The sequence below is a fragment of the Pteropus vampyrus genome, unplaced genomic scaffold (assembly GCF_000151845.1).
Source record: "Pteropus vampyrus isolate Shadow unplaced genomic scaffold, Pvam_2.0 Scaffold566, whole genome shotgun sequence".
Lineage (NCBI taxonomy): Eukaryota > Metazoa > Chordata > Mammalia > Chiroptera > Pteropodidae > Pteropus > Pteropus vampyrus.
Genome location: NW_011889347.1, coordinates 814,371 through 831,853, shown reverse-complemented (window position 1 = coordinate 831,853; position 17,483 = coordinate 814,371). Strand labels below are relative to the sequence as shown.

Sequence of the window (17,483 nt, the reverse complement as noted above, 5' to 3'; positions counted from 1 at the left end):
AAAACATACTTTGACAACAACTCCTGAGAGACCAGAAAAGCAAGAACTATCGCCAGCTTTGGGCTGAGAGAAAAGTGTGTTCCAACTAGACTTGCCAGGGATGGTTTTGGGGGGGTTGGTGGTAAGGGGAAAAAAAGCAGCAGTACCCCCATCTCTTCCAATCCCACATTAGTAACTGCAGAGGGAAGATGCTATTTATTTACATGATTTCCCCTCCTGGCCATGCAAAGGGGAGCTACCTCATACTCCTCTTGTTTGGCTCCCATCTGGCCTAAAATCATCTTGAAAGCAGAAACTCTGCCCTCCAAGGCAGCCACCAGAGAACACAGAGCTAGCCACGAGCCCAGAGACTCTGGAGGTGGCAGCAGAGGTGGCAACAGGAGCAGCAGTCCTGCCTACTCCAGCCATCCCACACCTGAGGGCCAGCCCCCAAGGCTCTGGGAAAATGTCAGGAGGACACATTTCAAACCATCTGAGAATAGGGGTGTGCAAAGTTAAGCAAACATTAAATTGTTCCATTGAGAGAATAACCTGGGACAGGAATAGCTTGCCGGGGGTGGGGGTACACTGGGAGAGCTGGGTCAACAAGGCAAGGTGAGGAGGGTTTGGGTGACTGGGAGGAGGGGCAGGGGTCAAAGCAGTCTTCAATTAATACTGAAAATCAATCCCACCACCACCATTTCTTCCCAACAGAGATGACCCTGAGCTGTTACACTCAAGGCTCTGTTGAATTTAAACCAGAACTGGCCATAACCATTCCAGGCTGTTTTCCTAATTATTAAAGGATAGCACTACTGTCAGACCAGGTCTTTTACAATTCCCATTGGGCCCTGACTTCACGGCACACACTAGGCTCCTTATCTTCCAGACCATGGTGCCTTTCTCTGCTTTGAGTCTTACCACACTCCAAGACCACCTTCATTCCAAACAGGGTTTTCCCTAAACATACTGTGTGGGAAATGCCAACCCTCTCCTCAAACTCTTACTCATACCTCAAGCTCTGACTCCAATGTCACTGCCTCAGGGAAGCCTTTCCTTATTCCCCCAGGAAGTTTGTCATTCTTGCATCTAGATTCCCAGAGGACCTGTACATGCCATTATATAGCACTCACCACCAATGTCCCGTGACGACTGGTTTGCTCTCAATGGGTTTAATAAATGTTTGTTGATCAAAAGAATAAATGGGTGCAAGAAAGGAAGCAAGCAAGGAAACAGAAAGATTTAGCTGGAGGTTTGACTAGAGTCAGCCACCTGGAGCCAGCAGAAGCCCCTATTCCCAGTCCCGGCAGTCCTCAACTGCATCTGATGAAGTTGGACATGCTTCCCAAACATATCTTTAGGAGTTAAGCTACAGATGCAGCTTCATACTCAAGATGTTTAAGTTCTACAAGTTGTAAAGGGCTAAGGAAGATGGTTTTTAAATAAGGTGAGATCATATTTTGGAAATCAGCTATATCACAGCCCAGACTGTAGCAGGAAGGCAACGATAAAGGGTAGATGAGATCGGAAGTGACAATACTTAAAAGATCATATTAACTACTAGGCATATCTGGTAATTTAATATCCCAAGAAAGGTCCATAAAGAAGGAAAACCATGTTTTGGACCCACTCCCTGCTCCTTTCTCAGCAGGCATTTAGAATGGACAGTGAACCAAGGTAACTTGTGCATTGATTTTTTTTGAATGCTCTAGTCCAGATCTCTGCATCAGTCTCAACGACTTATAACTAGTTGCCAATGAATACTTACACAAATCAATACCACTACCCTGCCTTCCCCCAGACCATTCCGTAAATATCTAAGGCCATACCTCACATACAAAGGAAAATACTTTTCTTATGCAGATCTGGGAAGAATTTTATGTTATTTTCCTTGGTCTTGACTTTTATATTCTAAAATTAAATTCCTTTTAAGTCCACTCTAATTTGTTCCTCAGTATAAAGAAGAAGCAATCGGGTGCTAATGGCTTTTTTAAAAAATGAAAAGATCTATTCTCCTAACCTGAACCTGTAGTTAACAACGGAGAAAGAAAGTAGATACACATAAAGATGTCTATTCCTTTTCCCTTAAAAATTACCAACACTCCCCCTCGTGCATACATACCCATGCACACACTTCTAAGATTTACCCAAGGAAACACCATATCATTCTGTGTTTTAGGTGATTGATCTGCAACAACTAAACACCAGCAAGCACAGGAGAGCCATGTCTTCTCTAAAAAATGGGAGAGACATTGCAACAATCACACACAGCTCTTTGGCCAAGGGTTATAAAAGTCAAATATAAAATCTGAAGGCCATTTTGAGTGCTCTTCATATGGAGCATGATCAGAAAAATAGTATAGCTTAGTCAACCAAATATTTTGGTGAAAAGATAACTGAAAACACACACATATCAAGCAGGCATCACCAACTCTCAATTTCATATGAAAACTACATTAAGCAGTTTGATCTCCCTTTGATACTTCATAAGGCTAACTGTCATTAGCCTCCTGAGGCAGGAAAGCGCTGATCAACAGAATACCAACTAACAGTACCCAGTACAAAGCTGAATGATACAACTGCTTTTCTTCCAGGCTTAGATCAAGGGCCAAAAATATCTTATGCGTATCCTTGAGCACCGAACTGCAGCAAATAAAAACTGCGAATGCCTCAGCTTCCCTTTATTCTACCATCTGACAGTTCTTAATGAATAGACAAATATTAGTTGGTGAAAGGTCATCTGTTGGCCTCCTCGCTTTCTTCTGAACAGGGACAGCAAGGCAGAGCAGGTCACTCACACATTCCTAGCCCCGTTCCATTTCAGGAAAATTAGAAACGACCAACAGCCACCTCTCCAGGGTCCCGTCCCAGGCTCTGTTGTGGCTACCCCTCTGGTGAGTAGGTACTGCTTACTAGAAGTTGGCAACAGCCATCTTCCCAGCCTCCTCACCTCTCCTCGTTGATGCCGCACATGCGAATCCGGTCAGAACTGGTCCAGTTGTGCACGCTGCTGTAGAGTGGTGCTGTAGAGATCATGACAGCCGCTCACCATCAGATAGGACCTTCTTTGGCCACTCCCCCTGAGGAAGAACCCCCAAAAATCAAAATTCATAAGAAGAATAGCTGCATTAACCACCTTTAACTATGAAACAAATAAAGGTAATAATAGCACCAAAAATGTTAAAGCGGTCTCTCTCACAAGCCAGCCTGTTATGAGACATTAAGGTCCAAATGGGGATAAGGGAGCACAAGCTTTCCAGGAATCCATAGGTTTCAGGAAGGAGATGAAGACACTATTAATCACCTAGAGTGATTTTTAAACTATCATAAAGAGAGATATACTTGAGTGTTCAAGAAAGTCAATCTATTTTGGACAAATGAGATGACAGTCTATTTTTTTACACACATTTAGTCTAACCAACTACAATTAGAGAGTCATTCCCATATGTGAACAGTACATTGAAAGACTACTGGGGATCTTTTTCTCATCAACTCTAGTCCATGGGTACAGAAGTTTTGAGTGACATAGCCAATTTAAGCTCTCCAGAGGAAATACACACTTTCTTTATAAGCCTTTCGAAAATACTCTATTCTGATTTCGAGTTGAGAGTTATATAGATACGATGCATATATCTAACCTGCTTTAAAGCTCTCTCCAAATCACATGCAATACGACAAGCAAAAAACAATGTTCCATCAAGAACCACACATTTCTGTCCTTGTCCCTTCCTATCAGTCTGTCATTCCCATGACCTATCACTCCCTTCACCAGCCAATGTCTAGCTTGCACTGTTGACAATCACTGCACAGCCAATTCACCTTCTAGAGAAAATGAGGGCATCAAGAAAAAGAGATTTATCCAATGAGCTCGTCTTGAGATCATTAACCTCTTGAGTTAACTTATTAGCTAAAAGCCTTAATTCATCAAAGGTTCATCTGAACAGAACCCTACAGTGATCAAAATTTTATGCTATTTTCCACTTTCCAACAAAGCAAGTCACAGTAAAATATGCTCACATCAGGGATTTGTTTCACCTATTCTTTAAACAATTTTCAGAGATTGTCCATATTCAACACAATATCATTATTCGCTCAACAAATATTTACTGAGGTCCTACTATGTGCCAGCATTGTCTAGGTACTGGGGATTCAACAATTAAAACAAAACAAAACGAAAAAAACCCTGCCTTCATGAAGCTTACATTCTAGTAGGATGAAATAGACAACAAACACGTTAAATGATTATATGTTTATAGTATGTTGGAAGGTGGTATAACACAGGCTAAGAGGTATGGTGATGGTTGGGGGTACAGAATGGGCTACAATATGAAATGGGTGATTAGGTGAGGTCTTGCTGAGAAGGAGACATTTTGACATCTTGAAAGAAGCAAAGGGTGAGTCATGTGGATATCTGGTGGAAGAGCATTCCAGATAGAGGGAATGTTCTATGTAAAGATCCTAAGGCAAGAGGTTGCCTGATAAGACCGAGGAGGAGCCAGGAAGCCAGAAGAGGGAGCGAACAAAGGGAAAGAGGCAGTAAGGGGTGAAGAGAGCTGCCTACCTCTTCTTGGTCCTTACCCTACTCCCTATCTCTACAGCATAGGCAACTGCTGCCTGCACTCATTTCCTTGTCCTTGCTCCTCTCCTGGTTATGCTAATCCAGTGCCTGCTGGCTTCTCTACTGCCCTTCTCTCCCTCCACCTGCCCCAGAAACCTGGCCCTCATCATGCTTAGTCTCTCCTCACCTCTGCTATGCTCTCCCATCATTTCCCTTTCCCTCATTCTTTCTCTTCTTATCCCCACCCACCTCTCTTTCTTTTCCCTTTCCCTTCGCTTTCTCCTATTTTCCTCTATTCCTCCTCATCACCTCCCTATTATCCTCCCAGCTATCTCTCTTCCCCTCTCCCTGAATTCTCTTCTATCTCCTAATTCTCTCTACCACTGTCCCATCTCCTCCAACTTTCTCCCCTTCTCCAACTCTCTTGCTCCTGTCCTTTCCCTCCTTTATCTCACTTTCTTCTTTTTCCCTCAGGCTCCACTCTCTCTTCCCTCTCCTCCTTCTTCTATCATGCCACTCTCCTTCCACACACCTCAGCCTTGTCTCCTTCTCTTGTCTCTCTAGCTCTCTCTATCTCTCTCGCCCTCATTCTCTGTCTCTGTCTCTCTAGTCAGTATGGCTCTGGCTGGCTCTCCACTTACTCCCATCTGTGTGTGTGTATGTCAGCTGTGCCCCTCCTTCTATCTCAGCTCATGAGTTCTCACAGTTTCAACTCATCCCTTTGTGCACTGACGACACTCAAATCTGTATCTATAGCCCTGACCTCTCTCCTTAGAACAAGACCAGAATTTCCAGCTGCCAGAAACTCACCGTTAATTGGATGTCTACTGAGCCCCTCAATCTCAATGTCTTAAACTGACCTCATTATCTGTTCCCATAAACCTGCTCCCAACCTCCACACCCAGTGTGTTTCCTATCTTAGTTAATAGTACCACTATCCCCTAGCATTGCCGTTGTTGTCTCCAACTCCTTCTCTCCCCCACCACCCACATCCAATCAGGAGTCAAGCCTCAATAATGCCATCTCCATCTTCTCCTCCTACTCCTCTGGCCAATACCCTGATGCAGGCCCTCTCTTATCTAGAATATTACAATAGCCCCTTAACTGGTATCTCTGCCTCCAATCTCTCGATTCTATAGTCAATTCATCTTTTAAAGCACCAGTTCGGTCCCATCATCCCCCTCCTCCTCAAAGCTTTCAGTAGCTTTCCTCTGTCTTCAGAATTAACCCTGTGTTTCTTCACACAGCATTCAGGGCCCTCCATGACCTGTCCTCTCTAGTCTCTTTTTCTGCTACATCCTGCCATTCCCCTGCTGCCCTTGCCATCCTGACCCTCCCTTAAACAGACTGTCCAGTTTCAGGATTTTGCTGTTTCCTCACCCTGAAATGGTCTCTCATGTGCCCCCTCTTCCTTTCTGGGTAACCCTCAAGCCCTTGCTTAAATGTCATCATGTCATCTCCCTAACCTCAGCCCCTGGTCGGTTAACTCTTCCTTCTCTGGTTCTGAAACGTTTCATTTCTACCTGTACCATAGCTCTGATTCTTACTCTCCTCTGCAGTGTGGTAGCTGGGGGTATGGCATGTATGTCTCCCTCACCAGACAATCGGCTACTTAAGGTAAGAAATACTGTCTTTTTTTGTCTCTAGTTCCTCTGCAATGTCTTACATATAGCAAGTACTCAGTAAATGCATGTTATATGGAACTGAATCCTGGATGAGAATTCAGGTGATGACCCTGAGAAATTACAAGAAGCAAAATCAGCCCCCCCCCCAAAATTATCCGCCATGCATACTTACTTACCACAGAAAAAAAATGTACTTCGATGAAAAAACTATGCCTCTATAGCACACCCTTCATAGCTGCCAGATCCTAGCCTGGTTCATTGTCTTTAAGCTATTTTGCACCTCTGTAAATTACAGGTAACTGATGGATATGCGAACTCTGTCTTGTCCCGTAGAATTTGGATTGACTTCCCTCTCCACTGTGGAAAAACCAGTTTTGCCTCCATTTGCAACTCAGTTCCTTCACTCTATATAAATTTGTGCTTTTAGACTTTTTTCTTTCAACTAGCTATAACATCTGTCTGGTTCCCCTGCTGATTAATGAGTAAAATAAAATCTTTAACACGTGTTCATTTTTATATCTGTACAAGACTCATGATTTTACTTTTTTCTGAAAATTATCTTTAATATTACTAAGACAGTTATGTGGGTTAACACATAATTTCAGAAAGATTTCAACAAGGGTATGACAAATGGATTGGCTGTCTGCTTCACATCAGTTCACCAGGATCCCTTTCCCTGAACATCCTGATTAATTGCATTTTGACTGTTTCTTAGAATATCTTGGAATATCTCAGTTGAAGAAACAACAGTTCAGTCTATCGGCTGATATGCCAGGTACTTTTTTCACCTTTTCTCTGGAGCATTAGAAGACTCAGGCCATGAAGGGGGCTGTTCTTGCCATAAAATGAATGTCAACACCAAGTATAAGTTTTAGTGGCTACTTGAATATTTTTAGACAGCAGATATAAGTCAGAAACCATGGCTTTTTCACTCTTAGGTTTATTTTTGTTCTGTTTAGAGGGGATTAGTAGTTTGTAGAGCCTAGCACAGAAATCAGAGGGGGAATCCTGACATTTGGAAAAAGAACAATATATAAAATATCATCATCTAGATAAAGGAGTTTTCAGACTCCCCCCAAAATCCAAAATAACAACAACCAGAAAAAGAAAGCCAAGTAAAAACCAAAATAATTACCACGCAATAGATATTTTATAATTACCTTGAGAGCAAAACTGATATTGGGCACCACATTTTCATAAGACCCCAAAGATGGAGCATCTGTTTAAATCTTGGCTTTAATTATGATTTTATCAGAGTAGCAATCCTTCCTATATGAAGCCCATTGCTGCTAATTAACAGTAGCCTTTGCTGAGGAGGTAAGGAGAGGGGTAGAAAACACAGGCAGGAAAGCATTGAGATAAGTAGTCTACACAAGAAGGCAGGATGAGTCCTCTTGAGCCAGAGACTAAGCAAAAGGAACTTCTAAAGAGGCAATGTTGGTGTCGATACCCACACAGGATGGGAAGAGTCAAGATGGCCAACAGACAGCAATGTTTCCCAAGCCAGGATCACTGAGAAACTTGTTCAAAATACAGAGTCATATGTACCAGCCCTGAAGAGTCTGATCCAGTAGGCCCAGGGTTTTGTTTTGTTGTTATCATGTCCAATCAAATTACTAACTATTCAACTGGACACTACTTCTCAGGAGAGACAAGCAAAAAACAGATCCTTACAGACATGCCACAGTTGGTAGGCTCTACTAATATACTCGATTGTGTACTACTTGCTTTTGCTTGCAGCATTCACACACATATGTCGTGTGCATTGGCAATCTTTTACTCTCACTCCCTCTCTGATGAGAACCATCACAACAAGGGCAAAATGCAAAGTTCCTAAAAGGAACTTGGAGGAAACCTGGTAATCCTATGTGACCCAGGAAGCACAGGCACAAGGATATGAAATACTTCTAGTGATTTTTCCAGATGTCTCATCCATGTAATTGTTAAGAAATGAACAGCTGTATGGCCCCAGAATCAAATGCTGGTCACTGTCTAGAAGGCAGTGGGACTATCGTGAGCTATCCCCACTTTGGAGAGGAAAACTCAAAAGACACATCCAACTCATTGAATGAAAAAGGAGAGTACGTGTTCCACCAACACAAAGTGATAAGTGCGGCTGAAAAAATAAATAAAACTTTTTGATTTAGGAGGCATGCGTACACATAAGTAGAAGGACTGACCAAGATCCAAGGGAAAGAATCTAACAAGCAGGCAGCAGAATAGGTAGCCAAACATAATCACACTACAAAACAGGGGAAACCAAAACAAAAATGGACTAATAGGAGAAGGATAACTTTAAAATGGTGAAAATAGCAGCTAAGCTGAGGGAGAACAGGTAGTAGAAGAGAAACTATAATGAAGCAGAGATCTTTTACCCCAAAAAAATACATAAGAAAAAAAGACTCTGGAAGACAAGGGCAGATGTGGAAGGCATAAAATAGAAGCCCATATGTATATAGCAACCAAAGGGAAAAAATGAAATAGGGAACCTGAAATATTTCACCATCATGGGCCAAACTGAAATACTGTGGGGAAGCACTGAAGACAGACATTTTAGAAAAGTTTAGCGAGAACATGTTATCAAAAGGGGAAGAACATCAAATTATAGCCCAAGTCCGGGCTGAAAGGAGTTGGTAATAGGGGACAGTCATCACTAAAACTCAAAGATTTTACAAACTGGGTAAACATTTTTGGTTTTGTTTTGAAATGAAGATGCCCAAACAAGCAGATTTCACAACTACAAGCAAAAGCATGTATATGAGGAAGAGAAGGACACAAAAGGAGGTAATAGAGTATCTATCTGACAAATGCTTTTTACCAAGGTAAACACTGTTTAAAAAGTTAAGCTTGAAAGTGACCAGACAGGGTGTTCATCCTGTGAGTAAGTTTCCCAGAATCATGAAAAACATGCATGAAACCTACCCATTTATTCATGGTTGGGCTCCACCATCAGGACAGTAAATTAGAAACTCAAGATTAAGGTCTCAGTTAAACTAAATCTGGTAGTACTCCCCCAGGCTTCTTTGGTTCACACTTCCTGATGACCTGGAAGCAATTGCGACTTTAAAAAATGAAAGAGCAAGAAAATATTCATCATGAAGCCTGGCCCTGAATCTGTCCTCAAGAGGATAGGCGGGGCCAGTAGACAGTTTAGGAAGGAGGGTTGGATCAGTGATGACTAATGAGTGAAGAAAACTAATTTTGGAATCTATTGCTCCAATAGAAATTTAGAGCTCTGGGTAGAGCTCCCATAACATAGAGGCAGTCACATTCAGTCTTCACAGAAGTGAAGGAGAGGCCATCCCATTATGTCACTTTGGGAAAAGCAGCATCTAAGACACCCCCAAGGAGATCCAAGAGATCACTGACATTGAGATCCTAGGGCTAAAGTGAAAAGGCTATGACTTCCACCTAGGCACCACAGTACCTTCAGAGAAAGGTCAAAATATCTCAAAATTGTTTTCAATATGAAAGTGTACACATACCCAACAAGCATAACTTTACCTGGCTTTATATATGGAATGCCTACCATAGATCTTACCCTCCTTGTTGCTCTGCCTTTCCCCATGTATATTCAACAGACTAACATTCCTGTTTTCTTTATTTATATTTAAATACATATGCCAAACCTCACCACCTAATGTGAAAGTTCTCCCAATGTAAATTGTTCTAATAATTTACTAATCTTCCATATAAGAGTATTATAATATTCTCCTCAGTATTTTCTCCCAGTATCTATATCCCCTCATCTTTCCCTACCATACATGCCCCAATCACTTTACTTTGCTTCCCTTCATGCAAAACAGGTTTCCTCTACCACCACACACAAAATCAACTGTAAATAATCTGCTGGGTAATTGAAAGGTAGAAGGAGCCCTTTGCACTATTCATCCCAACCTTCTGCCTGACAATTTATCCTAGCACTTTCTAATTCCTCTGAGTTTTTTTTTTCCTATCCAAATATTTCCTCTGGTTCTACACCAAGAGATCAGTCTTGTAAGGGACACTGCATTCTGTTCCCAGTTCCATTAATTCCTGTAATTTACCAAGAAGACGAAGTAGTTGCTTGCACACCACTTTGGCATGGACATCTTCATAGACTCCTTGGGTACTTCCATGTTTAAAAACCTTGCTTATAAGCATTTATGAGACTGGATACAAAGAAATGTTAACTATCTGTTAAACACATGAGAGCTTATTCATTCAAATGAATGTAGTTACCTCCAATATAGTCACAATGGAGGCTAGAGATTCATCTCAATGAAGTGGTCAGGGCTTGTGATCTCCCTGGAGCTCTTCTTTGGTGAGCATTACCACCCAAACCCCTTTCGACCCAAACCACACCCTTTTCGAATTCCTTACTTGTGTAGAATCTCTATCCATTTAATTTGAAGCTTAAAAACTGCCAAAATCCATTTGGAATCATCTAATCAAACAGCAGCAACACCCCTGAAGTGTGATATACCCTAGTACCCACGTTCTAAACTGAAGGGAGAAAACCTTGAGCATATATCTTCAGGCCCAACTTCTCAGCCATCTCAGACACCTCACTATGTCCATTTACTACATCATCTGCAAAATGGGAATAAACTAGTCCCTACTTAAAACTGAGACTAGCATGAAAGCACATAAAAGGACCAAAGGTAATCAATTCCAACAATGAAATAGGCAAAAGCAAAAGTTTTATCTCTCATTTCCATTTTATCTTTCATTTTCCATTTCTCATTTCCAAGAGCTCTTCTACCCACTGCCATGATACTTTTTTCCTTTTATTCAAATAGTACACACTTCCATTTCCTGCTGTAAGGAAATTATTTTACTTCATTTAAGGAAAACACTTCATCAAATCTTTATACCAGACCTAGGATCTAGCTACAAGATTATATATAACTTCTAGATGTCACGAATATCAAGAAAACCTAGGCGATCACCACAAAATTAATCAGTCCTTTTCAAAATGTAAAACCACCTCAAAATGTCACCCTAAGTAACTAGTCATCTTTTGAGCACTTCTCATTTCTACTAAATCAAAAATAAGAGTTGGCTTTCCTCAGTCTCGGTCTTCAGTAGGACCTTGTGAACATTTAGTGTGTTTTTCACACCTCCAAAGTTGAATCATTATAATCTGAGACCTGATGCTTCTGTGACAGTGGCCTTCAGCTATCTCTATTTCAATATACTGCATTCGTGATATGGAAATTTTTTAATCTAAAAAGGATTCCGCCTCGCCAAACTTTTGGGCATTTTTTTTAAAAGTCTTCTGGACCTCTTATACAAAGATTTAGAAAGGATATTATCTGGCTATTTTTTCTATTCTCTCACCCCAGACTATGGGTTCAACTCATTTTATATATATTATTCATTCAAAGGCGTGCGCGCACGCGCGCGCGCGCGCGCGCGCGCACACACACACAATTAGCTCACAGAATTTCAGACTCTCAGTATTGGCTCAACCTGCTACCAGTCTATAGGTTCCTCAAAGCCAGAAAGAACATTTCACACTTCTTTTAATCACCTTCCCAGTAGCGTCTAGCATAATACAATATGCACTCAAAGAATACTTGCTAAACTACAGAAAAAAAAAAAAACCCTGAAATCTTCTCTACATCATATAGAAACCAAGAATCTTGTGTAAAAAGTATTGGGTCTATGATTTCCTTTAACTTCCCTTGCTTGCTCATAAACTTTCTCTTCTTTCTTTTCCTTACTTCCACAATAAAGACAATCACAGAAATAAAATAAAATTGGGTGGGGCAAAACAATAAAATCAACTTCCAATTATCTGAGTGTGGTTTAGCTACAGCTAATTTTTAAACCCAGCTGACTTATGGACTGCCTTCTGTCACTTACAGTAGATGTATGCTCAGGGAACAACTCATTTAAATATTTGCCTAAGCAGAAATAGGAAGGTAAATCTGCTGGGGAGGGGGCAGATAGAGAATAATAATGCATTTCCAAAGTCAAACAGAAATTATTATAGTTGTCCTTGAACAACAAGGGTTTGAACTGCGCAGGTCCACTTGTATGTGAATTTTTTTCAATAAATATACAATTGGCCCTCCATATCCCTAAGTTTTACATCTGTGGATTCAACCAACCATGGATCAAAAATAGTATTTTCGATAGAAGGTTGGGAATCTGCAAATGCAAAGAGCCAACTGCATGCACTGTTCCCCGCCCCAGGACACTAAAGGACAACTACAGTTAAGTTTTTTTGGGGGGGAGGGGTCAAAAGTTATATGCGAATTTTCAACTGTGTAGGGTCAGAGTCTGTAACCTCCACATTGTTCCAAGGTCAATTGTAATTTGTTAACTCATCTACTGTTTTAAATTGGCCTGCTATCACTCTCTCCCTATACTGGCATAACTGATTGTTGGCATCAAGTCCACTCTGCCTACAGAGAGGGACGCTATTTTACAGTCCATCTTTTTTCTAGAAAGTTTGATTTGATGATACCTGAGCTATTTGAGATATTATTCTCTCCCATACAATCACTGATGAACATCCTTGTCATAGAGCCATACCAAGCCCAGGGAATATATACCCACTTTTGTAGAACTTCCAGATGTCAGAGATAGCTGGAAAGCCCTACCAGTCATAATTGAACACAGTAGCCCTTTTCAGAAAGCAATGGTTTTTAAAAATGTCATCCTAGTAAACTAGGCTTCAGTTATTTTTTAAGCATGACCCAAAATGTCCCCTGAAGTTTCAGCTGGATATATACTCTTCTGTTCCTGCCCTGAAATATTGAGTAGTATTACAGCACAGTTGTTAAAGAAGCTGCCACTTCTACCTCAAAGGTAGATACAATAATGTAGTGATGAGCCAAACTATTTCTTCCTATCACGGTGTAAATGCTAAATATGTACTGATACGACAGGAATATGGAGAAAGAGCACAGAAGATCAAGATATAAGGAGAGTGCTCAGGAGCTTTTGACAGTTTTCATTCTTCCGCCAAGTTCACCATAGTGTAATAGAAAAGGTACTGTCAAAGGACACAACTGAATAAGAAAAACTAGATTATAATATAATAATAGATGCTATTTACTGAGCACTTGCTATGGACTCGGCACTATATGTACATCAACTCATGTAATCCTTACAGCTCTGCAAACTTGAGATTATCATCTCCATTTTATAGATGAACAAACTGAGGCTAAAGAAAGTTAAATGACCTGTTTCTTGCCATCCACCTAGAAGGTAGAAGAGCAAGACCTCTAACCTAGGCTGTATGTCTTTAACACCTGAAGTAATTCTGATGCATGCTAAAGTTTGAGAACCACTGTAAGATGCTAACCTGGGTATGGTGTGACCGAGTCAGACCAAGCCAAGCTTCATCATCATAAGATACCTAAGCACCTGATGGATCTAGGTATAGAGTGCACTGACTCCTCCCGGGGATCAGAGTCATGTGCAGTGCATTTCTCTACAGAACTTGGAAAAATGAAAATCTGCTTGCTCTCTTTGTCCCCAAATACCAGCATTATAACAAAACTCAACTGTACCCTTAAATGGCACTAACACTAAGATTTCTAGGCATACCTTAGCAATGAGGTAAGCAAATTTTGTTTCTTTGCAGACATTAAAGAAGCCCAAAACACAAAGCTTTGCCTGCCCCTTGGTATTCTCAATTCTTCACGGACGCTTAGCTTAATTAAGGTCTTCTTAAAATCCAAATGAAGACATATCCTGGCTCACGTACCCTCACAAATAAATCTGAAAATTACCACGTTTTACAAATAAATAATAAATCATCTCTTCAAATTCATCATAATTCATTGACTAGGGAAAATATGACCTTGACATGCAGCCTGCAGCCACTTTTTAAACAATTACCCATTTTTAAATGTTTTATGGGAAAAGGGTGGTTTCTACTTTAAAAATAAAAGAGAGAAACAGAACAGCATATTTGAATTACGGGGAGAGAAACAGAGTTAAATTTTACTCTTGACCAGAATTCAACTTTAGTTCACCAAAGAAATTTTTCATTATACGACTGCTTTTAAGTTATGAACAGTGGTAAAATGTAGATTTAGAAAGAGAATAGTTTCTACATTATTTTAGGGTTGACCATTAAAAAACTGGCATTGATAAAGCCAGTTCACATGTGAGATTATATAAAACACTACCAGCATCCTAGTGGCCAAAAAGTAGATTACCTCTTATTACCTCTCTTTGGCCATACTAAAGCTAAACCTTCTGAAAAGCATAGACTCACACCTAACTGGAACTCCAGCATTAAGAAATTTCTTTTCTTTTTGAAAACTCAAAGGTCCAGAATCTTCCTTCCCCCTTACATAATCATCAGTGGCTTCTCCCGGCTCCAGTCTATTATATATCATCAACAGTTCCCACTTTCTTCACTTTTCTCTCTGTTCCACTCCAGTGTTCACTTTCCCAACTAACTCTACTGTGAATTCCTCCTCTCTCAATCTCAGATTCTGGTCGATGCTGGAAAACAGCTCCCTAACCCCTGTGGCCATTCTATTACATCTCAAACTTAGCTCAGCCTAGAATAGAATCAATGAACCACTCCAGATGCCCAATTACCACATTTTAGCCCCTTTCTTCCATGCCCCAGCCCCACCTTCCACTTCTGGCCTAAGGCTCTCAGGTCACTGTTCTTTATACTGTTTCACTCTGGACTTTCCATAACTCACCTTCCTATATCCAGAATTCCTCCCACTTGCAGACTGGAAAAACTTCTGTATTCCCCCTTTCTCCTTCAAGAGTATTCTATTTAGGACTATGAATTCCTTCCCCCATTCACTATTCTTACTTTGTCTAGATTTTCTAATTAATGCTTAGACTTGTAAACCCTGGATATCAGCTAACCTCTGATTCCTGGGCTCTCCCAGGGCAGCAGCTACCAAAGTCAAGTTTTTACATTCTCTGATACTAGCTCCAGATGGCATCTGAGTACACATCTTCCTCCTTCAGCTAGTTATTCCACTCTTTCTCTCACATTCTGCACTTTTTAGCCTGTATACTATCTCTAGATTCTCTATTTCCTTATGGGTATTTTTACATTTCTTCCTATATGCCAGTTTCTCCCCAACCCTATTTTAACCCAAGATCACTCTTCTCTCTTGCCCCACCTTAGTGAGCCTATCATGAAAGTGTAAAGAGCCTTAAAGATTCTTCAAACTTTACTTTAGAAAACATTATCCTGGAGATTTCAAGGTTCTACTTTTTCCTTAGTTGGCCCTAACATGGGACCAGTGACAATAAGCTTTCTTTCCCCTTCACTGCCCAACCAACCCTCTTCCTAACTTCTCTTTTTACCTCCCTTCTTTCTAGTATTCAAGTCCTTTTCTCCCACAATTCTGTTGCCCTAAAAGAAGCACCTCTCTAAAACCCATGATCCAGACTCATCATATTGGGAGACCCTCGGCCATCTGCATGAAACTTTTTTCCCATATATAGTGAACTGCAGCATGATTAAAGCAAAGAGACCCCTGAAGGAAGCCCTTCTGCTTCCTAAGAAAGTCTATGCCACTAAGAAAGAAAGGAATCCTCCTTCCCACCCTCCATCCCCTCTCCTGGTAAATCAAAACAGATCTATAAGTGCCCTTTGTGCAGCCACCATTTCTTCTGGAACTCTCCTCCTCTCTGCCCAATACAGCCTCCAACAGCAGAGCCTACCAGGGACTTAGCTTTCTTCTGCGCTATCCCAACAACTGACCTCTTTTCCTTGTTGGCCTATTCCAAAGAACTAGTCCTTCTTAACCCAGACATTTGAGTCCCCTCACTTTCTCCATCAATGATTTCTCAGAGCCAGAATGGGGAAAAAAAACCTACTTACCCTTGCTACAAAGATGATAACAAGGTTAGTTAGCCCTCTTAAAAGTCGATTTAAGTAAGACCTTATTTCCCATAGTTTGTGCCTCTGGTCCCCTACAGCCACCCTCATGGACAGCTACCTCAGTTGCCCTATCAAAAGATGAGTCTGCCTATCAATATCTAGATGGCTTAATCAAGATGGTAATGTCCCCCCTAAACTCTATCAACCTTCAGATTCTCTGATTTTGAGTCACCAAGCCCCCCGGCTCCTCCTAGCTCCCCCAGTCTTTTCTACTAAATTTGCTTCCCCATCAAAATTTTACAGGTTCCTCCTCCAATCTTTTACTTCTATTTGGAGTCTCTGGGTGATTCTCAGGATTCAGTTACCCCACTTACTCCCCAGTAGAATCCTCCAAATTTCTTTCCTGCATACTGTCCTCTTTGGTATCACATGGTAACATCACCATCCAATTGGAGTACTGCGATACCAAACTAAACTGTGCTCCGTTGTGCTGCCTACAATTTTCCCCAAAATAAACCTCCCTCTATCCCAACTTTCAAGGATAGGACAGAAAACGGAGAACTAAATGACCTTTAAAGTCTCTTCAACCTTGGAATTTTATTATAAACCTAACCCACTCCCAACCCCAAATGTATCTCTCATTAATTTCCCCAAAAAAACGTTTCAGCATGGTGACTTTGAGAAATAGTCTTCTAAACTGAAAGAACTATGGGGCTACCAGGGTAACACTAACCTACGATTGCACCCCAAAAGTCTCACCAAAGATTTTTGCAATAGTACTCCACATCTGTGCCACAGGAACAACCTCCAAACTGGCTTGAGAGTATTCAGCTGTCATACGAAGTTACCCGACCTCCTCCCCACACTCACCTAAAGAAGTCCTAAACCCTATGCTAGATGTGTCCTCGGCAAGGGAAGCCTTTCTTTATCGCCTACTCTAGCAGACACCAAGAATGAATAAGTATCACCACATCGACAGCTTCGTACAACCAACGTTGAAAATTTCAAAACAATAAAACAAAAACATAGTGCTTCCACTGGGGGAGGAAGGAGGTGCGGGCAGAATAGAAGGGCACCCCCATCGGCCTGTGCTGTTGGCCTCCCAGGTTTGCCGTGTGCTTCCCACCTGCCTTTCCCTTCAACATCTTTCCCTACATAACGCGAAATCCCCAGCCGAGGTGCGGCCGGCTCCTCCCAGCCTTGCCCCGGACGTCCCTCTGGCCCAGCCTTCCTCTCGGCGGGACCCTGGCGAGGAGGGCCCCCTCCACCGTCCAGTTCACCTCCCTGTCTCTTCCCGGGCTTCTGGGCACCCTAGCAGGGCTCTGTCCCGAAGCAGAACCTCGAGGAGCCAAGCCCACGAGGCCCGTCGCGGGACCCAACCCCCCCTTCCTTCTCCCAGCACCTCGTCCTCCATGCACCGGCCCCCGGGGCTCTTCGTGGTCGTCGTCCCGGCTCGCACCGCCCCCGTCGGGGCTCCACCCCCCGCCTGCCCCCGCCCCCAGGACGGCCCCCT

At 41.8% G+C, this 17,483-nt stretch overlaps 1 protein-coding gene across 10 annotated transcripts in view; it reads right to left on the bottom strand.

The window, feature by feature from the left end:
• Nucleotides 1-17,483, bottom strand: part of BCORL1 (BCL6 corepressor like 1) — a 59,510-nt gene that overhangs the window by 38,012 nt on the left and 4,015 nt on the right. For 9 of the 10 annotated variants that reach the window (XM_023525489.1, XM_023525488.1, XM_023525487.1 and 6 more), the window contains one exon: nt 2,930-3,059. In XM_023525489.1, the coding sequence (XP_023381257.1) occupies nt 2,930-3,015 (86 nt within the window). In that variant the 5' untranslated portion in view covers nt 3,016-3,059. Of the gene's footprint in view, nt 1-2,929; nt 3,060-17,372; nt 17,412-17,483 lie in introns of those variants that run through there. The other variant, XM_023525491.1, reaches the window with a different exon arrangement.